This window comes from Hordeum vulgare, chromosome 3H (assembly GCF_904849725.1).
Source record: "Hordeum vulgare subsp. vulgare chromosome 3H, MorexV3_pseudomolecules_assembly, whole genome shotgun sequence".
Classification (NCBI taxonomy): domain Eukaryota; kingdom Viridiplantae; phylum Streptophyta; class Magnoliopsida; order Poales; family Poaceae; genus Hordeum; species Hordeum vulgare.
In genome coordinates, this window is record NC_058520.1 from 97,890,893 (window position 1) to 97,912,124 (window position 21,232).

The 21,232-nt window shown below is 45.2% G+C and overlaps 1 protein-coding gene across 1 annotated transcript; it reads left to right on the plus strand.

The window, feature by feature from the left end:
- Positions 1-18,838: 18,838 nt before the first annotated feature.
- LOC123439611 lies at positions 18,839-20,032 on the plus strand. Its single transcript, XM_045116302.1, has one exon. The coding sequence runs from the start codon at positions 18,996-18,998 to the stop codon at positions 19,707-19,709; it is 714 nt and encodes a 237-aa protein (XP_044972237.1). The 5' UTR covers positions 18,839-18,995; the 3' UTR covers positions 19,710-20,032.
- The last annotated feature ends 1,200 nt before the right edge of the window (positions 20,033-21,232 follow it).

Sequence of the window (21,232 nt, forward strand, 5' to 3'; positions counted from 1 at the left end):
GCACGGCAATGCTAATTATGCTACTTGATAGCTAGAGGTTCAATAGTAATGGGCAGTATGCCAAGACAAGTAGACCGTTTATTCATCATCATCTACTTACTAATCATCCACCTTGAGATATCTATCCAGAACATCCCGCCGGTATTAAGTTGCGAGCCCCACCCTAAGTGTAAACTCAAAGCAACGGACAACCGCATTAATGAACTATGCGTAAGGTAAACAATCCTTGCAACCGCGGTCACAAGCACCATTGTTTTCTCCCTCGTGGCAACAACACATCCCCTAGTGTCATGTTTCTGTCACTCAAGCTAGACATCGAGGGGCATGAACCCACAATCATGCATAACGCTCTCTCTTGGAGTTACAATCTACTACTCGGCCAAAGCAATAAATAGCAACGGAGAACATGCATGAATCACTAAGGATAATCAAATATATAACTCATAACAATGTGAACATAATCTCATAATCCATCGGATCCCAACAAACCAAGCATAGGAATAGCAAGAGAATTACATAGATGTCGTGATCATGTAGGGCGGCTCACAAGGACTAACCATTGAAGCACAATATTGGAGAGAAGACATCACATAGCTACTGGTCATGGACTCATGGTCCAAGGAGGACTACTCATGACACGTCCAGGAAGCGTCCATGGTGGTGGAGAAGCTCCTAGAGGTCAATCCTCCCTCCGCAGGGTGCCGGGAAGAGGTCTCCTGACGCTCCCGATCTCGGAAGCTCCGCGGCGGCGGAACGATGGAGAAATTCACGATTCTGGATTTCTAGAAGGGTTTCCTCTCGGAGAGGTAAATATAGGCCGAAGGAGGGCACCGGAGGAGCTGGGACCTACCCAGGCGGGCTATGGGCGCGGCCAGGGGGTAGACTGTGGCAGGAGGTCGCCTGGACGGCCCGTGGCCCCCTCTGGCCCATCTTCAGTGATGTGGAAGCTTCCGTTACGTTGATTTTTTATATATTTTTCTCGGGATTTTTCGGGCTTCGGAAAGTTGGGTAAAAGCCCGTGCAAAATAGACAACAGCAGACAGAAACTGGCACTGGGTGCACTGTGTTAGTAGATTAGTCCAAATATGTGTAAAATGATATAAAAGTGTAGCAAAACATATAACAATGTCACCCAAAAGATCATGGAACAAGCAGAAATTATAGATACGTTTGGGACGTATCAACATCCCCAAGCTTAATTCCTGCTCGTCCTCGAGTAGGTAAATGATAACACAAATGATTTCTGTGGTGACATGCTAACACACATATAAGAACTTCAAAGTAAAGCAAGTAAGATATGCAATTCAAGTCAAGACAATAACAAGCAAGAGTCTATATTTAGTATTGAGTTTAGCAAAGTAAGAACATAAAGGTGCAAGAGCTCTCGCTGTCCGTGACTGGAATGTCTCCAAATGTTGTTTGTGTGCAAGAAGTGGGAGATGGGTTGAGATCATAAAAATAATTTTTTTAATTGAGAACTCAATCTACTAAACCTCACACTTGGTCTCCTTCGGAATCTTATTTTGACTCATCCCCAGACCACTAGTCAGGCACAAGTCAAAATGATCCTCTCCCTTTCGACTTTGAGCACTCATGCAATGGATGAGCGTAAGCAAGATATGTTGGCACTTAGGATGGAAAATAGAATAGTGATGGGGAAGGAAGACAAAAAGGTGTGAACGGTTCGTATCAATGAGGACAATCATAGGCAAGAGAAAGCCAAATGATAGATATGATGTGAGGAGTAGGGATTGCCATGTAACGGATGCACATATGAGCTAAGGTAAGCTCTCCAATGGAACTAGTGGGGGTGCATCCAACTTGTTTGCTCATGAAGACCTAGAGCTCATTTGAGGAGGCTCGTCATTGGAATATGCAAACCAAGTTCTATAGTGTAAGGGTCCCCACATAGTTATGCATGAATGATAATCTCTATGTAGTACAAATATAGAAATTGAGTACGAGTGCGGATCTTTCAAAAGGAATAGTAGTGTTGCCCCTTCTCTCTTTTTTTTCTTTTTTTTCTTTTTTTGTGGCCTCTTTGGCTCTTTCTTTTACCTCTCATTTGTGGGATATTTTCATTTGTCCTCTTTGGGGTCTTTTCCTCACTTAAGGGCAACACTCTATGTTCTACAAGAATAAAAAGAAGATCATCACACTTTATAAGAAGTACTCAACATAAAGACAAGTGAAAACCATCATGATATATGCAAATGTATGCCTCTGCCAGTGTAGCAGGATATGCAATGATACTATCGCGTCATGTAGCAATAATAAGGGCAAGGCCCAACTATCATTCGGCTCTACGATCAGGCAAAAGCATGCATGACATGAAGATCAAGTCATGAGATGGTGGCTGTTGCATGGCAATGTATATCGGAAAGGCTATGAAAATGCCTTAATAGGTAGGTATGGTGGCTGTTTTGAGGAAAGATATAATGAGGCTTATGTATGACAGAGCGTATCATGTCATGGGTTTGGATTCATCGGTGAAGTTTGCACCAACTCTCAATGTGAGAAAGGGCAATGCACGGTACCGAAGAGGCTAACAATATATGGATGGTGGAAGTGCCAACAATCGAATACTCACATTAGTCCGAAGAACTCATACACTGTTTATCGGTAACTCGCTATCTAGTTAGGAAATTCACAAAGAGACAAGTACCCCGAGGAGGAGTGTTTGGGGGTTTGGTTATCCTTGCGCATCCTCGACTCATGGTAACGTGAGGGTACTCTATATATTCCAACCCCTCCAGAGGTTAGCGATCAATTTAGTAGCTAGATTTCTCAACTAATTTTTAGTTTTTAAAAAACACACGGATTTCCCGAAATATGACTCCTATCACTAATAGGCTCATGATCTTGGCACCAATAGTCCAAACATTACTCAAATCAATACTTCAAAACTGTTGCAAGTTACTACTATACTTACATAGCAATCTTAATTACCTACTCATGCAAGACACACAACTCAGTGAAACAAGCCAACTCTCTAAACAAGATAAGCATGATAACTCAAGAGAGTTCCAAAATCAACCTAAATAAAAGCTCTTAAAAAGATAAGCATTAAAACTAGGAGCTAAGCATGACAGTAGCTATGGAAAGATAAAGAACACACAAAAAGGATAAGCATGAAAACCTATGTTGTGTTCTAGAGTGGAATGGAGCGTGTTTCTCTCCCAAACAAGGATTTCTAGGTTCCGACTTGTTATGAACAGCAAGATAAACTAAAAAAAACTAAAAATTAAAGAGCGGGACGCTCCAAGCATAGCACATAACATATGAAGTGATAAAAATATAGCATGGAGATGGACGAACTTTTGATTGTAGATAGAGAAGGGGATGCACGGGGGCATCCCCAAGCTTAGACGCTTGAGTCTCCTTGAATATTTCTTGGGGTGCATGGGGGCATCCCCAAGCTTGAGCGCTTGACACTCCAGGATCTTCTTTCATCATCTTCCATCGCATACTTGAAAACTCCCTTCATACGAAACTCATCATAAGCTGATTAGAGTGGTTAGTACCCATGATAAAATAATTCATTACCTACTGGAAATAAATAATTTCATGAAGAGATATTGTTTCTCAAGATTGCCAAAAGTTTTTTGCAAATAAAAAGCAAGCTTAAGGTTTGCAAAATGATGAAAACGCAAAACATGGCAGAATCTGTGAAAAACAGAACAGCAGGTAGTAAATAATTTTTTCGGGGCACTTCTTCCACGCAAATAAAAAAACTTAGAACAGACTCTAGAAAGACAATTATATAGAGAATACTGTAAAAACATTTCAGATCAAAAAGATGATCTGGTGATTTTTGGCAAATTTTTCCGTTAGGCAGACAAAATCTGTTTCTGGACAGCATGTCACAACTTTTGAACTTTCTTGCAATCGGAGGCTAAAACTTGGCACAAAGTTTGAAAATAAAGATACAATGATGTTTCTAGAGTAGTAACAAGCGTCCAGACCACTAAACCTGAAAGTAAAAAACTCAAAGTAAAGATAACAAGGGTTGTCTCCTAGAGCTCTGTCTTTATAGCCATAAAGATAGGCTTAAGATTGTAACGATGCTCTCGTAGGAATAAGAGTTATAGAACAAAGGAGAGCATCAAGAAGCAAATACCAAACACATTTAAGTCTAACATGCTTCCTATGCATAGGAATATTACAATAGAATAATTATTGAAGCACAAAGCAATAAGCATAGGAAGGCAAAACAAGTGCAGCTTCAAAAGTTTCGACATGAAGAGATGGAACTTGATATTATTGAAATATCTATAACGATATGTTCCATTCTCATAACAATTTTCAGTGGGATCATGAATAAACTCAACAATATAAGTATCACATAAAGCATTGTTACCATCATCCACATGGACTTCATGAAGAAGATAAAACTTGGAGTAAAAGAGAGACTGAATCTCTTCCCAATCCCGTAGGTGAGAATCATCTAGTAGCCTATACCATTCCAATGCTTTTCCTTCCAGTGACAAGGCAAATAATTTTCTCATGACACCATCTCTTGTCAAACCTGAAATCTTAAACAACTCACTAAGTTCTGTAAGTTTCAACAGATGAATACTAGGATTGACTGTTCCATCTCCTGCATAACAATCATTCCTAATTATTTCAATTATCCCAAGTGGTATTTTGAATGGGATACATTCAGTGGGTGGAGTAGACTTCTCTACCACGGGTGTGGTAAAGCGGCCTTCCCCAAGCAGCGAACTAAGTGTGAAGTTTTCCATTAAGCCTAACAAAACATCATGTTGAGAAGGGGGTATTTAGCAACAAGCAAGAACACAACAACTAATTTTTTTTGTCTTTTTTGGTATAAGTCTCTAAAGAAAAAACTAGAAAACAAACTAACAAGACTAAAAAGCAAAGGTAAAGGATAGCGTGCAACTCCCCTATCTTGAAGACTCGAGTCCCTGGCAACGGCGCCAGAAAACTTTGCTTGATGATGAGATGATGTATATACTTCTCGCTCCTCGTTGGTTACCCCAAGTGGAAGGTTGAGATGTATTTAGCAGCAAGTTTTCCCTTACTCGGAGACTGTAAGGTTTATCGAACCAGGAGGACTCCTAGGATCAACAAGTAGGTGTCTGCTGTCCTGGCTAGCAGAAGACGTGGACCTGCACACACAACAAATAACTTTGCTCCCAACGAGTACACAGAGGTTGTCAATCTCTCTGGTCTTGTAGTTTGCAAAGTATCAAAATACAAGCGGGAATAGTAATAGTGATTGCAATGGAAAAGTAAATGAAAGCAGTAAATAATGGAGGTGTAAACGATGGTGGTGATATGGACCGGAGTCACATAATGTTCACTAGTGATGTCTCTCTCTCAAAAGACCATAAACAACTATGCTTGGGTAAACAAATTACAGTTCGGCAATTGACAGAATTATGAACGCACCGCAAAGCTAATTATGCTACTTGATAGTTAGAGGTTCATTAGTAATGGGCAACACACCAAGACAAGTATACCATTTATTAGTCAATATCTACTTACTAATCATCCACCTTGAGATATCTATCCAGAACATCTCACCGGTATTAAGTTGCGAGCCGCACCCAAAGTGTAAACTCAAAGCAACGGACAACTGCATTAACGAACTATGCGTAAGGTAAACAATCCTTGCAACCGCGGACACAAGCACCGTTGTTTTCTCCCTGGTGGCAACACCAAATCCCCTAGTCTCATGTTTCTGTCACTCAAGCTAGATATCGAGGGGGCATGAACCCACAATCATGCATAACGCTCCCTCTTGGAGTTACAATCTACTACTCGGCCAAAGCAATTAATAGCAACGGAGAACATGCATGAATCACTAAGGAACATAATATAAAAGGATAATCAAATATATAACTCATAACAATCTGAACATAATCTCATAATCCATCGGATCCCAAGAAACCGAGCATAGAAATAACAAGAGAATTACATAGATGCCTTGATCATGTAGGGCAACTCACAAGGACTAACCATTGAAGCACAAGATTGGAGAGAAGACATCACATAGATACTGGTCATGGACTCATGATCCAAGGAGGACTACTCACGGCATGTCCGGGAAGCGTCCATGGCGGTGGAGAAGCTCCCAGAGGTCAATCCTCCCTCCGGCACGGTGCCGGGAAGAGGTCTCCTGACGCTCCCGATCTCGGAAGCGCTGTGGCGACAAAATGATGGAGAAATTCGCGATTCTGGATATTCTGGAAGGGTTTCCTCTAAGAGAAGTAAATATAGGCCGAAGGAGGGCACCGGAGGAGGTGGGACCCACCCAGGCGGCCTGTGGGCGCGGCCAGGGGGTAGGCCGCGCCAAGAGGTCACTTGGACGGCCTCTGGCCACCTCTGGCCCATCTTCGGTGATCTAGAAGCTTCCGTTACTCTGCTTTTTTATATATTTTTCTTGGGATTTTTCAGGCTTCGGAAAATTGGGTAAAAGCCCGTGCAAAATGGACATCAGCAGACAGAAACTTGCACTGGGTGCACTGATTTAGTAGGTTAGTCCAAATATCTGTAAAGTGAGATAAAAGTCTAGCAAAACATATAACAATGTCACCCAAAAGATCATGGAACAAGGAGAAATTATAGATACATTTGGGACATATCAAGAGGCCGACATAGTTTTTTCAACCAACAACATCGTCATGCATGAGATGTGTTTGCAACCAACCACCGAATAACACCATGTGTGTATGTTTGATCGAGGGCTCGGACTGCTCCGTGTTCTTGTAGCGTACAATATACATGTCTTCCTCGATATACGGAGCCAGCAAGGTAAATTTTGTAGAACTGGGTAGTGTGTTTGCACCCAAGAATGCCCGTCCCTACATATTGCTGAATCATTTCCTAGCGTGCCTTTTCCATCCAGTGTGCCCTCATGCCGCGATTCAGGAACACCAGTCGTCTTAAGATCAGGAATAATGACCTCCTCTATTTCATGGCCCTTGGAGATGCTTCCGTCTGACCTAGCACGGTTACGAACATATTTCTTTAAGACTCACATGAACCTCTCAAAGGGGAACATATTGTGTAGAAATACAGGGCCCAGAATGGCAATCTCTACGACTAGGTGAACTAGGACGTGTGTCATGATATTGAAGAAGGATGGTGGGAACACCAACTCGAAATAGACAAGACATTGCACCAAATCATTGTGTAACCTTGGTTGAATTTCTGGATCGATTACCTTGTGAGAGATTCCATTGAGAAATGCACATAGCTTCACAATGGTTGATCATATGTTTTCCGGTAGAAGCCCCCTCAATTGCAATCGGAAGCAATCACGACATAACCTTGGTAGAGGATGCAGTCACTAGGGAATGCATGTATCTTCTGCACCTCTAATCCTAGAGGGCAGACAGCCTTCTTTGCCTCGTACATACTGTCAGAAAAACTCATTGTCCTTTGGAAGCATCTTATTTAACATTTTTAGAAACTTTTCAAATCCCTTGTCAGATACACCTTTCTTTGCCTTCCATTGCAGCAATTCTAGCGTGGTACCCAGCTTCTTCTTGTCATCCTCGCAATTTGGGTACAACAATTTCTTGTGATCCTCTAACATGCGCTGCAACTTCAACTTCTCCTTTTCACTTGCGCAGTTTCTCTTTGCATTAGCAATGGCCCGACCAAGATCATCACTGGGCTCATGTGGTGCCTCTTCTTCAGCTTCTTCCCCCATTGCAGTACCATCATATTCAGGGAACACATGATAGTTGTCATCATCCTCTTCTTCTTCATTCTCTTCCATTAAAACCCCTCTTTCTCCGTGCTTGGTCCAACAGTTATAGTTGGACATGAAACTGTATGTAAACATGTGGACGTGAATGACTCTTGACTTAGAGTAAGTGCTATCATTCTTACACACAACACATGGACAACACATAAAACCGTCCCGCTGGTTTGCCTGAGCCGCACGCAGAAAACTCTTCACACCATTATTGAACTGGGGAGAGCGTCGGTCATCGTACATCCATTGCTGGTTCATCTTCATTACACAAGACCAAAAATACCAAATTAATAATAGTTCATACATAAAGTTCATACACACTTATTCTCATAAGACAATATACAATATTACCTAGCTAGAGCATTTAAATGCAACAACAAATGCGGTGAAGATCGCAACTAAGGTAACAATTCATCCAACAACATAGTGATATCAAGCCTCAAATCTACTAATGAGAGATGAAAGGACAAAGTTGCTAACCTTTGTGAATACTTGGAGAGATGGGGTGCCTCAAATCTTGACAAATCTTGGCAAAAAATGGAGGATGAGCTCGAGCTAAGGGGAAGAACATAGTAGGAAATGAGGAAACAGAGAAATGGGCTTGGTCTGGACGAAGGACACATATAGGGACATCTTTAGTCCTGATTGGTTATACGAACCGGGACTAAATGGCGACCTCTAGTCTCGGTTTGTATTACAAACTGGGACTAAGTGGACTCACGGGGGGCCCCATCTGACGCCCGCCTGCCACCATACCTTTAGTCCCGGTTTGTATCACAAACCGGGACTATATGTACAAAATGAACCGGGACTAAAGATGCCCGTGCCCCCGACTGCTTCCAGCAGTTGGAACCGGGACTAATGGTCACATTAGTCCCGGGACAAACTCAAACCGGGACTAAAGATCCAAACGTAAGGTCTGTTTTCTATTAGTGGCGGTTGAACGTGAGGGATCGATAGAAGATGTGTCTAGAGGGGGGGGGTGAATAGACTACTTGTCAAGATAAAAATTCTAGACTAACCTAATTTCTAGGAGGGAAAAAAATCTAGCAGTTGCAACAAGTCTAGGTCACCCTACACATGTAGTTCTAAGAGTATAGGAGCGGAAAGTAAAACATGCAATTGTAATGTAGAGGAGTAAGGTAGGGAGATCAAACGCATGAGGTTGACACAACGATTTTTGGCATGGTTCTGATAGGTGGCGCTGTCGTACGTCCATGTTAGTGGAGACTTCAACCCACAAAGGGTAACGGCTGCGAGAGTCCACGGAGGGCTCCACCCATGAAGGGTCCAGAAAGAAGCGGCCTTGTCTATCCCACCACGGCTTCTATCCACGGAGGACTAGCCTTACTCACGGTAGATCTTCACGAAGTAGGCGATCTCCTTGCCCTCACAAACATCCTGGTTCAACTCCACAACACGAAGTAGGAGGCTCCCAAGAGACACCTAACCAATCTAGGAGGCACCACCCTCCAAAAGCTAATAGATGTGGTAGATCAATAACTCCTGGATCTTGTGCTTCTAAAGATAATCTCCTCAACACAAATCACTCTCTCACAGAATATGCATGGGTAGGAGAGGTTGATTTGGCGGAAAGCAGTTTGGGGAGGCTAGAGACCAAGTTTCAAATGATTGGATTGAAATATCTTGGTCTCAACACATGAGTAGGTGGTTCTCTCTCAGAAAATGGATCTGGAAATGAAGTGTGTGTTCTGAGTGCTTCTCCCACGAATGAGAGGTGGGTGAAGGGGTATATATAGGGAGCAGCCAAAATCCAACCGTTACACACAAAAGAGCAAACTCGGTGACATCGAAGTTCGAAACTCGGTGGTATCGACTAGCACTAAAGGTGTGAACTTTTGAATATTGGTGAGACCGATATATACAACTCGGTGGCACCAAAAAGGTGACTAATGGTCAGATGGCCAAACTCGGTGGCACCGATAGTCAAACTTAGAAATTCCGATTTTGTGTATCTTGGCAACATAATCTTGGTCACCCAAACTCGGTAGCACCGATGCAGTTTCGGTTGCACTGATTTGGTGGGAATGGCTAGGGTTCCTGTGTGAGATCATACTCGGTGGGTACGATGTGGAAATGTTGGTGACACCGAATTTGTGAATGTGTAATTTGACATAGTGGAAATGTGGGGAAAATGTTTGAGTGTTTTGGTGGCTAAATTTGAGCATTTGAGCAATCAGTTCATTTTACTACCTCACCCCCTTTTAATAGTATTGGCTTTGCTATGGACTCAAAAGTGATTTCTCACAAATATAAAATGAAGATCCTTCTAGCTTGAAGCTTGAGCCAATATTATTCCTTTCTTGCATCAAGGGGTATCTCCACATAAACCTTAAGCCATAGCTCTCCATGGACTAATCTTGAAATATCTAGGTAAAAGTCTTAGTCCAAGAGACAATGTATGTTGTCATGAATTATAAAAATCACCAAGGGAGCATATGTGCTTTTAGAACGCCTTATGGTGCATGTCCGACTCGCCGCACAAGGCCAAATCCGGATATTTAAGCACGACAGCGTCCCCCAACCCTATCCCATCCACCTCCTCCCTCTTTGCATCGTGAGCCCGAGCCCTCCACGTCCTCCCTGTCGCTCTGGTGCTCTTCCCACGCTCTTTGGTGACGCCATGGTCCGAACGAAGCTCACCACCTACATCATGCTCACGCCGGAGCGCTAGTAGGAGATAGAGCAGGAGATCCGAGCGAGGCACGCCGCCCGCACCACTGTAGGGCTGCCTCCGAACTCGACGAAGCCGGAGGAGGAGGAGGCGCAAACATAATGATGGGGAACTTTGCATGGGAAACAAAAAAAATTCCTACGCGCATACAAGATCTATCCTTGGTGATGAGCATCTATGAGAGGGTAGATCGGATCCACATACCCTTATAGATCAGTAAGCGGAAGCGTTAAAGAACGCGGTTGATGTAGTGGTACGTCTTCGCGGTCCAATCACGATCCGTGCCATGAACTCCCGATCAAGTGACGAACGGACGGCACCTTCGCGTTAGCACACGTCATCTCGATGACGTCTCCGCCTCCTTGATCCAGCGAGGCAGGGCGGAGTAGTAGATGAGTTCTCCGACAGCACGACGACGTGGTGGCGGTTGTGGTGGTGCTATCCCAGCAGGGCTACTCCTAACGCCACCGAAACTGCAAATGGAGAAGAAAATGATCTAGGGAGAGAGAGGGGCGCCAAGGGCTTCGTGTGTGCTCTTGGGGCGCCCCCTCCTCTCTATATATATGTGGAGGGACGTGGGGAACATACCCTCCAAGCCCTAGGGCGCAGCCAAGGCGGGAGAAGGTGGAATCCTGGTCCCCTTCCTTCCCTTCCATACAAAGGTGGACTTTCCACCTTTCCCAACTGCATGGGCCTTGAGGGACTTGTGTGCTTGGCCCAATAAGGCCACGACGTCTCCCCTCATCCCACGCAAACCCTTGAGACGTGGTGGAGCCCTTGGTGGCTTCTGGACTCCTTCGGAAGTTTCTAGAACCTTCTAGAAGCTTCCTGTATGTACAATATCAGAAAACCCCAAAACTTTTTCGGTAGCCAAAATATGACTTCCCATATACAAATCTTTACCTGCGGACCATTCCGGAGCTCCTCGTGACGTCCGGGATCTCATCCGCGACTCCTAACAACTTTCAGTCACTACCACACATAACTCATTAATACCAAATCATCACCAAACCTGGACACATCGTCACACAATAACTTTGAGCATACAAGAACTATGCAGACATGACCGAGACACTCTCCGGACAATAACCAATAGTGGGACCTGGATGTCCATACTGGCTCCTACATATTCTACAAAAATATTTATCGGTCGAACCACAATGTCAAGGATTCAATCAATCCCGTATACTATTCCCTTTGTCTATCGGTGTGTTACTTGCCCGAGATTCGATCGTCGATATATCTATACCTAGTTCAATCTCGTTACCGGCAAGTCTCTTTACTCGTTCTGTAATACAAGATCCCGTAACTAACTCCTTATTCACATTGCTTGCAAGAATTGTTGTGATGTTGTATCACTGAGTGGGCCCCGAGATACCTCTCCGTCACACGGAGTGACGAATCCTAGTCTTGATCCATGCCAACTCAATAGACGTTGTCGGAGATACCTGTAGAGCACCTTTATTGTCACCCAGTTACGTTGTGACGTTTGATACACACAAGACATTCCTCCGGTGTCCGGGAGTTGCATGATCTCATGGTCATAGGAACAGATACTTGACATGCCAAAAACAGTAGCAATAAACTTAGACGATCACATGCTACGTTCATAGTTTGGGTCTTGCCCATCACATCATTCTCCTAATGATGTGATCCCGTTATTAAATGACAACTCTTGTCTATGGTTAGGAAACACTTTGATCAACGAGCTAGTCCATTAGAAGCTCACTAGGGACAGTGTGTTGTCTATGTATCCACACATGTATTTAAGTTTCCAATCAATACAATTCTAGCATGGATACTAAACGATTATCATGAACAAGGAAATATAACAATAACCAATTTATTATTGCCTCTAGGAAATATTTCCAACACAGAGGATGAGGAGGAGGAGGGAGAGGAGCAGCAACCTACTCTGATGAAGGAGGAGTCTGCAGACGAGAGGCAGAGCAGGAGATAGTGCCGCCTCCAGGCTTTAACATGGAGCATGCAGATGCGGAGTTCGATGTCGCTCAAGCGGAGGAGATGTCGGAGCAACATGCCATCCTGGAGTCCATCTAGAATGAGGCCTATGTGGACGCCAACCGATGCTTCATCCAGCAAGAGCGAGCGGCAATCGACGTTCTTTTCACCAAACTCGACGCAGAGGTTGGTGCGGGGGAGTTGAAGGATCCGCATGAGCATGAGCTGTAGCTGCCGTCCATGTGCACGACGCTAGACATGGAGATAATCGACATCTCCAAGGAATAGAATACATGATCTACCTAGTACGTCGATCTTTTATCTATGCATGCTTTTATATGGATTTAAGATTTTTATTATGAGGTATACGAATGTGGATGAGGAAATTTAAAAACTAACCAGTCGGTGTTCATGGAGGGTGTTTGAGGGCCCGGTTTTACGCAACTAAGAGCATCTACAGCCGGACATAGCAAATATGACTGCCATGCCCGTGAACGTGCCCGGTCAGTGATCGGGCGTGTCCCTTATTTATCCATCTATGCAGCCACACTACTCATTTTCTCTTGCATATGTCCGATCACTTGCATGTGATTGGTGAAGAGGAAGAGAGAGAAAGAAAAAATTGAATAAAAAACATGTGGTCCGGAGTGAGGTCGCGTCCTACGTGACGGACTAACGCGCCCGCACGCATCCGCAAGCCCTCATATCCTTCCTACCTTTGTCCTAGATATGAGGTTTCGCGGATAGCCCGAGCGTGTAGGAATGACATGAGGTATTCAGTTGGGCTATTTTTTTCTTTTCTATCCTGCCCGGTCACTAACCAGGAGCGTGCGCGGACATATGAGAGATCATTTGAGGCGTCCGGTTGTAGATGCTTAGTACTCCCTCCGTCCCAAAATAAGTGTCTTAACTTTATACTAATTCTATTACAAAATTGCACTAAGGTTGAGACACTTATTTTAAAGCAGAGGAAGTACTTCGTTACCGATTTTTTCCTCCTTAGACCGAAAGTCCCCTTGTACACCCGAGCTCAAATGAGCCGTGCATAAGTAGTAACTCCAAAGCCATTTAAAAAATGCTAAAAAAATCTGATTTTAAAAAAAAGCAAATTTTAACAAATATTTTAAGAGCTTGTAAAATTTCAGATTGAAATCATATTTATGAAAGTCGTGAAAAAAAAAACATCACGTCCTCCTTAGACACGTTTGCCTTTTTTTTTTTTGAGGGACTAGACAGGTTTGCCTAGTGCGCGATCGGCCAATGGATAGACATCTGCAGGCACCGGAATATTCGTTGGTGGATGCCAGAGACGATTCCGTCGCCGTACCGCACGGCGAGGAGCCCTGGGACGTGACTCGCCATGGCCCTCCCTCTTCCGTCTGTCGGAAAGACGACGGCGAAGAAGATGCATGAAAGAGTACCGGCCAGTACACGCCGCCTTTGGCTTTGCCGCCTCGTCGAGCCTCCCCCTCTCTCGTCTTCTTTTCTTCTTCCTCTTCCTCTTTTCCGTGGTGCGGAACGCGTACGCGCACGTGACGGCGGGCTGGCGGGCGGCATTGCAATTGCAGCGCCCGCGAGATCTGAAAAACCACCTCCATTATTGGAGCTGAGCTAGCTGCTGCCTGCAAAGTTGTCCAGCCATGGCGAGCCTGCCTTTCCTTGCCCTTTTCAGGACGTTTCTGGTGTCGCCTTGCTCTTTTCCCCCTTTCCCTTCTCCGGCTGACGCCGCAAGGACTACGGACGATCCATGATTAGGAGGAGCTAACCACCACGTTTGATTCCCACTTACTTATAGTTGATCTATTGACATTATCGTCTGACCAAGACAAGCCACACACATTCAGAGTGCCGAGGTGATCTGAACTGTTGAGCTACAGCTACCAATAATTCCTGGATCACCGGCCGCTCGGCACCCTATGGCTTCCATGTCCGAGCAAACCACCAAGAAAACTAATGCAATTTTTTCGTGCGTGTCACCGTGAAATTTCAATTAGATACGGCGTCGCGCCACCGGCAAAGGGCAAACCCAGGCTGGAGGGAACGGTAGAAGCCCTTTCTGATTATGATAAGCCGAGAGATCGATCAAGCAAAACACAGGAGATATACAGGCCTGATTTCATGGGACTAGTTTACTCCCAAACGGGGCAAAGCGAGACAGAAAGCGAGGTGCACTGGGATATACTCTACTTGCAAATATACATAAAAAAAGAGCAAACCCTAGCTGGCCATGGTGGTTATTCTAATCCGCTACACTACACTACACTACCACTAAAGGGCATTGGCGCCATCCATGGATAGGCCACAGCTGATTTGTGCCCAGTTTTGTAAGCCAGATGCCCTAGTTTCAGCAGCACATTGGGCTCATGCAATAGGTCAACTTGCTCCGCCTAACGCACGCAGGAGCCAGGAGAGGCATCCTTAGCAGTGAAGCTACCGGTTTGGGCATGCACGCTTGTGTTCTTTTGAATTTTCTTATTAGTGGAGAGGAGCACCAAAGCCAAGCCGGTTGTTTTGTAGTTTTCCATGGAATGGAAAGTCTGTCCGTGGAAAAACTGACGACGGCGGCGACTCCGTTGATCTCGGCCCCGCTCTGTTTTCTTGGACCAACTTTAGAAACTGTCTGAATGCGGAGGAAAATGTCTCACCGTTGACAGAGCTCCGAATTACCCGCGAAAAGGCCGGTCGCGATGCTTTGTTAGTTACCGATTCATATGGGTGACTAATTCAAATGGCGTATGGAGAAGATCATTATGAGCTTCCTCAGTATGGTTCTAGCATTTCAGGACTTTTAGGCCCTTGACAGATATTTTTTCCTTTCTTTTAAATTCTTCAGAACACAAAATCCTTGCATTTGGGTACATGGATTATGGAATCTAGCTAGCTAGGTACTAGCACCACCAAGTAATACCACGCTACACAGCGCACTGACGACCGATCAGCAATCAAAAGCACATCAAGGAAGAAAAGGCAGCCAGGGGAGCCCGGTTCGACGAAGGGACCAAAGTGGTTAAACTAGTGTTGCCTTTGTTCATGTGTTCTTCTTCATCTCCACCTCCACCAGAGGGGACACATGTTGGTGAGCACGAGCCCACTTGCTTGGCGCACCGAGAGGCCGGGGGCACCACATCAATAATCCCGGACGTCTCCTGCTAATTCGATCGCAAGCAAAAAAGGACCATCTGGTCTAATTTTCTGTTTAACGTCCAATATTGCTCTCTCTTGGTAAGCTTTAGCCCTGTGGTTCATGGTATTTCAGTTAGGCTTTGACCCGGCCATAATTTAATTACCGCTCGTTCAAAAGGCTCTCGTGCGCCATGCATTCCTTAGCATACACTCAATGCAGTGGGCTCCATTTGCCACGAAAAAAGTGAGTACATGAGTTGCATGAACAAGCAGCAGGGCACCCATGCATCTTTGAGCTCCGAGCTCATGAGTGCCAGCTTTAGTCAAAGGAAGACGATGAAGAAATACGTACTACTACTCCGTAGCTAACTAATTAAATTCCTCACTTGCACACCAAGGAATTCGTGACCTAGCTTTCTCTCTGCCCCGGGAAACATGGCATCTCTCCTTTCCTTTTGTCCGGGAACGGGAGAAAAAGGTGCCCTAGTTCTCGTGAGCAATCGTCTTCGCTGTGTTCTTCTAGGTGCATTTGTTGACCCAACTTGTGTTTGCACACACGTATTGTGTATATTTTTCTTTAGAAAAGGACGATAGACCTAAGCAAAGGGTTGGCATTTGCTTAATGAGTGAAGCACTGGCATTTTTCAGATCTGCATTATTCGTCAGGATGGGGCGAACCGAAAATGCAAGCGATGCGTGCACCGTGACCACTTTCTGGACCAGCTCAAACGGAAGAAAGAAAACGCAAGCTATGTTTAACAATGAGCTCGGAAATATCCAGAGTGTTCCTGCAAGGGAAGCTTCCATGAAACCAGGCCCTGCATACCACACTGGCAAGCATGCATGCATGAACCCCTCTTTCTTTTCTTTGGCTTCACATTTTCGACAGCCTGTTTATATTTTAGCATACACCAGTCCAAGCTTAGCTCTCTCTGTGCCCCGAGCACCATTTTTTTTTTCTCTCTCCATCCTTTTTGCTTTCTTAAAGGAGTCATTTAGTTAAGCACCCAATCCTCCGTGTATCGGCATACTTTTGTACGGTACGATCCCTTGTATATCCCGGCCTTATCGGCTAGCACAGTTGTTGATCACATTATACTAACCACATACACCTGTGCTATGTCATTAACTAGCGCTGATCGACTAGTTCGATGGGGAGTGCGGACTTTAATTTAACTAGCGAAAGGGCCCATGCGTTGCAACGGGAGAAAAAAATACCACACGGCACACGCTCTTAATTTATAAAAAATGTCTATAATTTGAGAATTTATAGTTACGATACAAATAAAGATGGTCTTATCCTACAAAAATGCAGTTCAAAATTTCGCAGGTCTTCTATTTTAACACGGCTTGCATGTAGATTTAATACGTACAAAGAATCAGTCAAGTGACCTTCAGTTTCATCTCTAATCCTGATTTTGTTGACGTGTTCATTCCCAACCCGGATGAGTACCGGTATGAAAGAAAGACGAATAATGACTTATTTATTAAGATTGCACCCTAGATAGTATTTTTATTAAACGTTTAACAGATAAAATAATATCATATTTAAATTATACATATTTTTTTAATCAAATTCCATGTATAATATGTTAAATTTAAAGTTACGGTTTAAAAGATATGAGTATTGAAAAAAATATTTAATATATACTACGAGTTTAATGTCATAAACAGTAAGAGTTTTTTTATAAAATCACCTCGGTGGGTTTTTCGGCGGAAACGATAGCCTCTTTATTATTAGGTAAAAATTTTAGGGTGCCTGGTTCTTTCCTGACCGAGACACATGACCCATTCTTTACCATGAACGCCTTGCCAATGCCATATTGTCATGCATGTGTGCGGAGCTATGAATTAAAAGCCGTATCCCGGCGGTAATTTGGCAGCGTATCAAAGCGCTTTTTCGAGCTGGCCAAGCCAAAGGCAATGCCAAAGCCAAAGCCAAAGCAGGCACGTTAATCTTCTGGGCGTTTGTTCTTAGCAACAGCGCCGGCTTTCTTCAGCGCAGGGTAACTATCATTTTAGGCAGCGGCTTTCTCCGCTTTCTTGACGCGTACGTTGAACCTGTGCTTCACGTTGATTAATTTGCAGCCGTCCGCCGCAATTAAGAGTTGCTAAGTATACAGTAAGCTTCTTCTTTCTTCTGGAATAATGGAAAGAAAAACATCTACTTTCCGGAACAGGCTTGCCAATTGTAGCGTGATACAGTGACTGATAATCTTGTAGGCTGGCTAGCTATCTAGTTAGTGCTCACCAGCTAGCTGTCGCACGGTGAAAGACATGTAACTTTGTACTAACCTGTACATATATAGGTGTAGCGCGCTAGCCACATCACCTCCTCCTGCTTTCTTTATCTGATAAATATAGGATGGGATTGCATTGCAAGCCTGGGCTTTTAGAGGGGGTGAAACTAGGGCAACGATTCTGAACATCCCTCGACTTTTAGAGGGCACGTAGTGCTCACCAGCTGATCGCAAGTTGTTCATGTCTATGAGAGCAGTGGTGAAAACACTGAAAAGGCTGTTCGAAAAAAACATTAACCCGAGAAAAAAATGGAACCCTAAAATAAAATGGCAGGGGCGCCTCCGTCCATGCACTAGGACGCATTGCGATTGCATAATGCATATTCCCTGTGCCAACGTGGAACGAACCCATGCATGCATTGCACGGGACCAAAGTTAGTTGGCAACTTGCAAAGCAGCGCCTACTACTACGTGCCTACTGTTTTGTCTGGAAGCTTCCCGGAAGGCGCCTGAAAACACTATTTACCAGTAACATAAACTCTTCTCGCTTGGCTTTTCCACGTAAATAATTGGGCCCTTTCCATATGGTCCGTAAAAAAGCACCCCGTTTCCCATATAATTGCGACGTATAAAATGTGAAATAAGCCGTAACTTTCCCTCAACGGTGCACGCAAGCGCCTTTCCGTTCAAAACTAATGATAAAAAATTCAAGGAACTCACTGTGCTGCCGTGCAAGATCACAACTTGGTACTCCTAGTAGTTTCTTAGACACGAAGAGAGAGAGAGAAAGATTTCGTTTTGCGGCTGGGTTGGTTAGCTAGCTAGCTAACCCTGACCAAGGCTGCAGGTCACCATGTACTCATCATCATCATCATCGGTGCAGTGGTCGCTACGGGACAATGGCGGTTCGAACAGTGGTCGGCTTTAGCTTAGCTCACACAGCCAACGTTACGCTCCTCTTGGTTGCTTAATTCTTAAGTCCCATCCGGCCCGCGGGCCCGGCAGCGCACCACCCTCCTTCCCCCGCGCGCCCGGGCCTTTATATACCGCCCCGGCCTCCGCTTCCCATTCGTTCCATTCACCACCTAGCCAAGCAAAGCACTGAGACCAAAAGTTGTTCCACTCCGTCTCCCAGTCCCACACCAAAGCAACGCAAAGCCAAGCCACCCGGCCGGCCAGCTCCTCGATCTCGGCGACGGTGACCTCTCTCGTCTGCATTGCCCCGGATCACGCGGTGGTGGCCATGGCGACCGACAGGAGGATCCAGCCGGCCGGCAGCGGCGGGGGAGGCGGCTCGTCGGCCGGAGGAGGGGGCGTGGAGCCCGGGCTCGGGAGGCGCCTGCTCCACGTGCTCCGCGCCGTCTACCACATGCTGCGCCGTGGCCTCTGCCGCAAGCGCCTCATGATGGACCTCCACCTGCTGCTCGGCCGCGGCAAGCTCGCCGGCAGGGCGGTCCGGGACCTCCTCGCGCACCAGCCGCACGCCGGGGCCCACCGCTTTGCTGCGGCCGGCGCCTCGCCGTCCGCGCTCTCCATGTACCAGCACGACCCGAGGGACGTCGAGTTCAGCTGCGACACCACGCCGGTCTACGAGCCGGCGCTCTTCCCCTTCAAGATCGGCCGCGGCCGCGGCCGGGGCGGCAACTACGGCGGGCTGGACGCCGCCACCGTGGCGGCCGCCTTCGAGATGATGAACGCGCACGCTGCCGGAACATCGGGCGGGGAGACGCCGCGGGTCACCGGGGCCACGCCGTCGCCCATGCTCGCGCTCAGCCTCGGGCGCCGCCCGGCCGGGGCGCGCCAGCTGCGCGTCACCGACTCGCCGTTCCCCGTGGAGCCGGAGGGCGTCGACGAGCGCGTGGACGCCGAGGCCGACAGCTTCATCAAGAGGTTCTACGAGCAGCTCCGGATGCAGCAGTCGACCACGCCGGACAACTGCACCCGCCGCCGTGGCTAGGTCCAGACGCGCGGCGCGCCAGTCCCGGCCGCTTCCGCCATCCGCCGCGGTGGTGCGAGAGGTGCGGGTGCATGGGCGCGAATCCTAAAGCTATATAAATACGTGGCATCGGTCGATTGTTTCACTGTCATGTGGGTCTCGAGTTTTTCTAGCTACCTGCATGCTCTGCTTGTAATTTTCCTCGTTTGTGATAATCTCTCGATAGAGAGCGAGGAGACGAGATAAAAAGAAGGGCTTTGAAGCCCCCCAACTTGTATCTGTCATATCAAGATGATATCATGCATATGAGATGAAATGATAGAATTTTGCACAATTTGCATGGATGTTGTAGGGGCCGAGGTGCGTGCATGCTAAATTGTTTTATTTCACAACTGTGCATATGTTTCTGAAAAATACACACTCCTACTTAGTAATTTGGTTGATTTATATGTCCATTGATCATGCTGTGTGTATCTGTGCTGGCAACAACAAAGTGAACTTGCCAACTTGAATATACTAAGAAGAACACAACAGATTCATTCCGTACATGACAAGCAACATACATCATGTATACCTACGGAGATCCTATAGATTGCGTACATAAGTCCGATATATATGCGGTTCTCTTGTCTTTACTTGTGCATGCTATACATGCCTTTGAATTTGGGGATGGAATCATGCAGCTCGCCCGTACGTACCATTCAGTAATCTTTTAACTTCACGGCCCCCAAGAGAAAAGGAAGAACGAGATGATTAAAGAGAATAATTACCTTTGTTGTTCTTAGGGTGAGTATTACCTTTGTCGCGGCCGTATAATCAATCATAACTTGTTGTTTCCTATTGATTTCCGCCCGTTCACTTAATCTTCTCATGATTACAACACCACCAGTTTTTTTTTATGGGTGCACTAGCTTTTCTGTATGTTTTAGTTTTAATTTCCGCCTTGAAAGTGAAGTGATTAGGCTTTCCCTTTGGTGACGAGACTTTTAGAATATCCCCGGATCATAAATCTATGTAAGATATATAGCCATGTCATCGTCTTATCGATCTCCAAATTCCATGGTCCCATATATGTTAGGTATACTCACGTATGCACTTATCTCAGTGGGCACGCAAGTTGGGCAGATTGTTAGTGCAATGGCTAGGTTAAGTGGTTAACCAATGCCAGTTGTCGACACCTCATGATCCAACATTCGAGCAATTGTTTCTTCAATTCTCTGTGGAGAAAATTTCCCCATCTCGCTAGAGATAATGTCCTTTAACTTTTTGTGGGGAAATTTTTGTTTTTGCCAATCTAGATTCTACCAATTTTCCTTACGTCATTATAGATTTTAATATTTCACTTTTGCCACTACTCTTAGCTTTTGACAATAATCACAATTGCCATTCAATGGCATAAACACAAAATTTAGAGTGGCAATTGTGATACAATGTCAAAAACTAAGAGTGTCAAAAATAAAATAAAATTATTTTTCTTTTGCCATGAAATGACAATTATGTTAATTGTCAAAAACTAAGTGGCAAAAGTTAGACTAGAGTGGTAT

What these genes read in the sequence shown, in the direction of transcription:
- LOC123439611 (XM_045116302.1), top strand. Translation starts at nt 18,996, where the DNA reads ATGGCGACCGACAGGAGGATCCAGCCGGCCGGCAGCGGCGGGGGAGGC.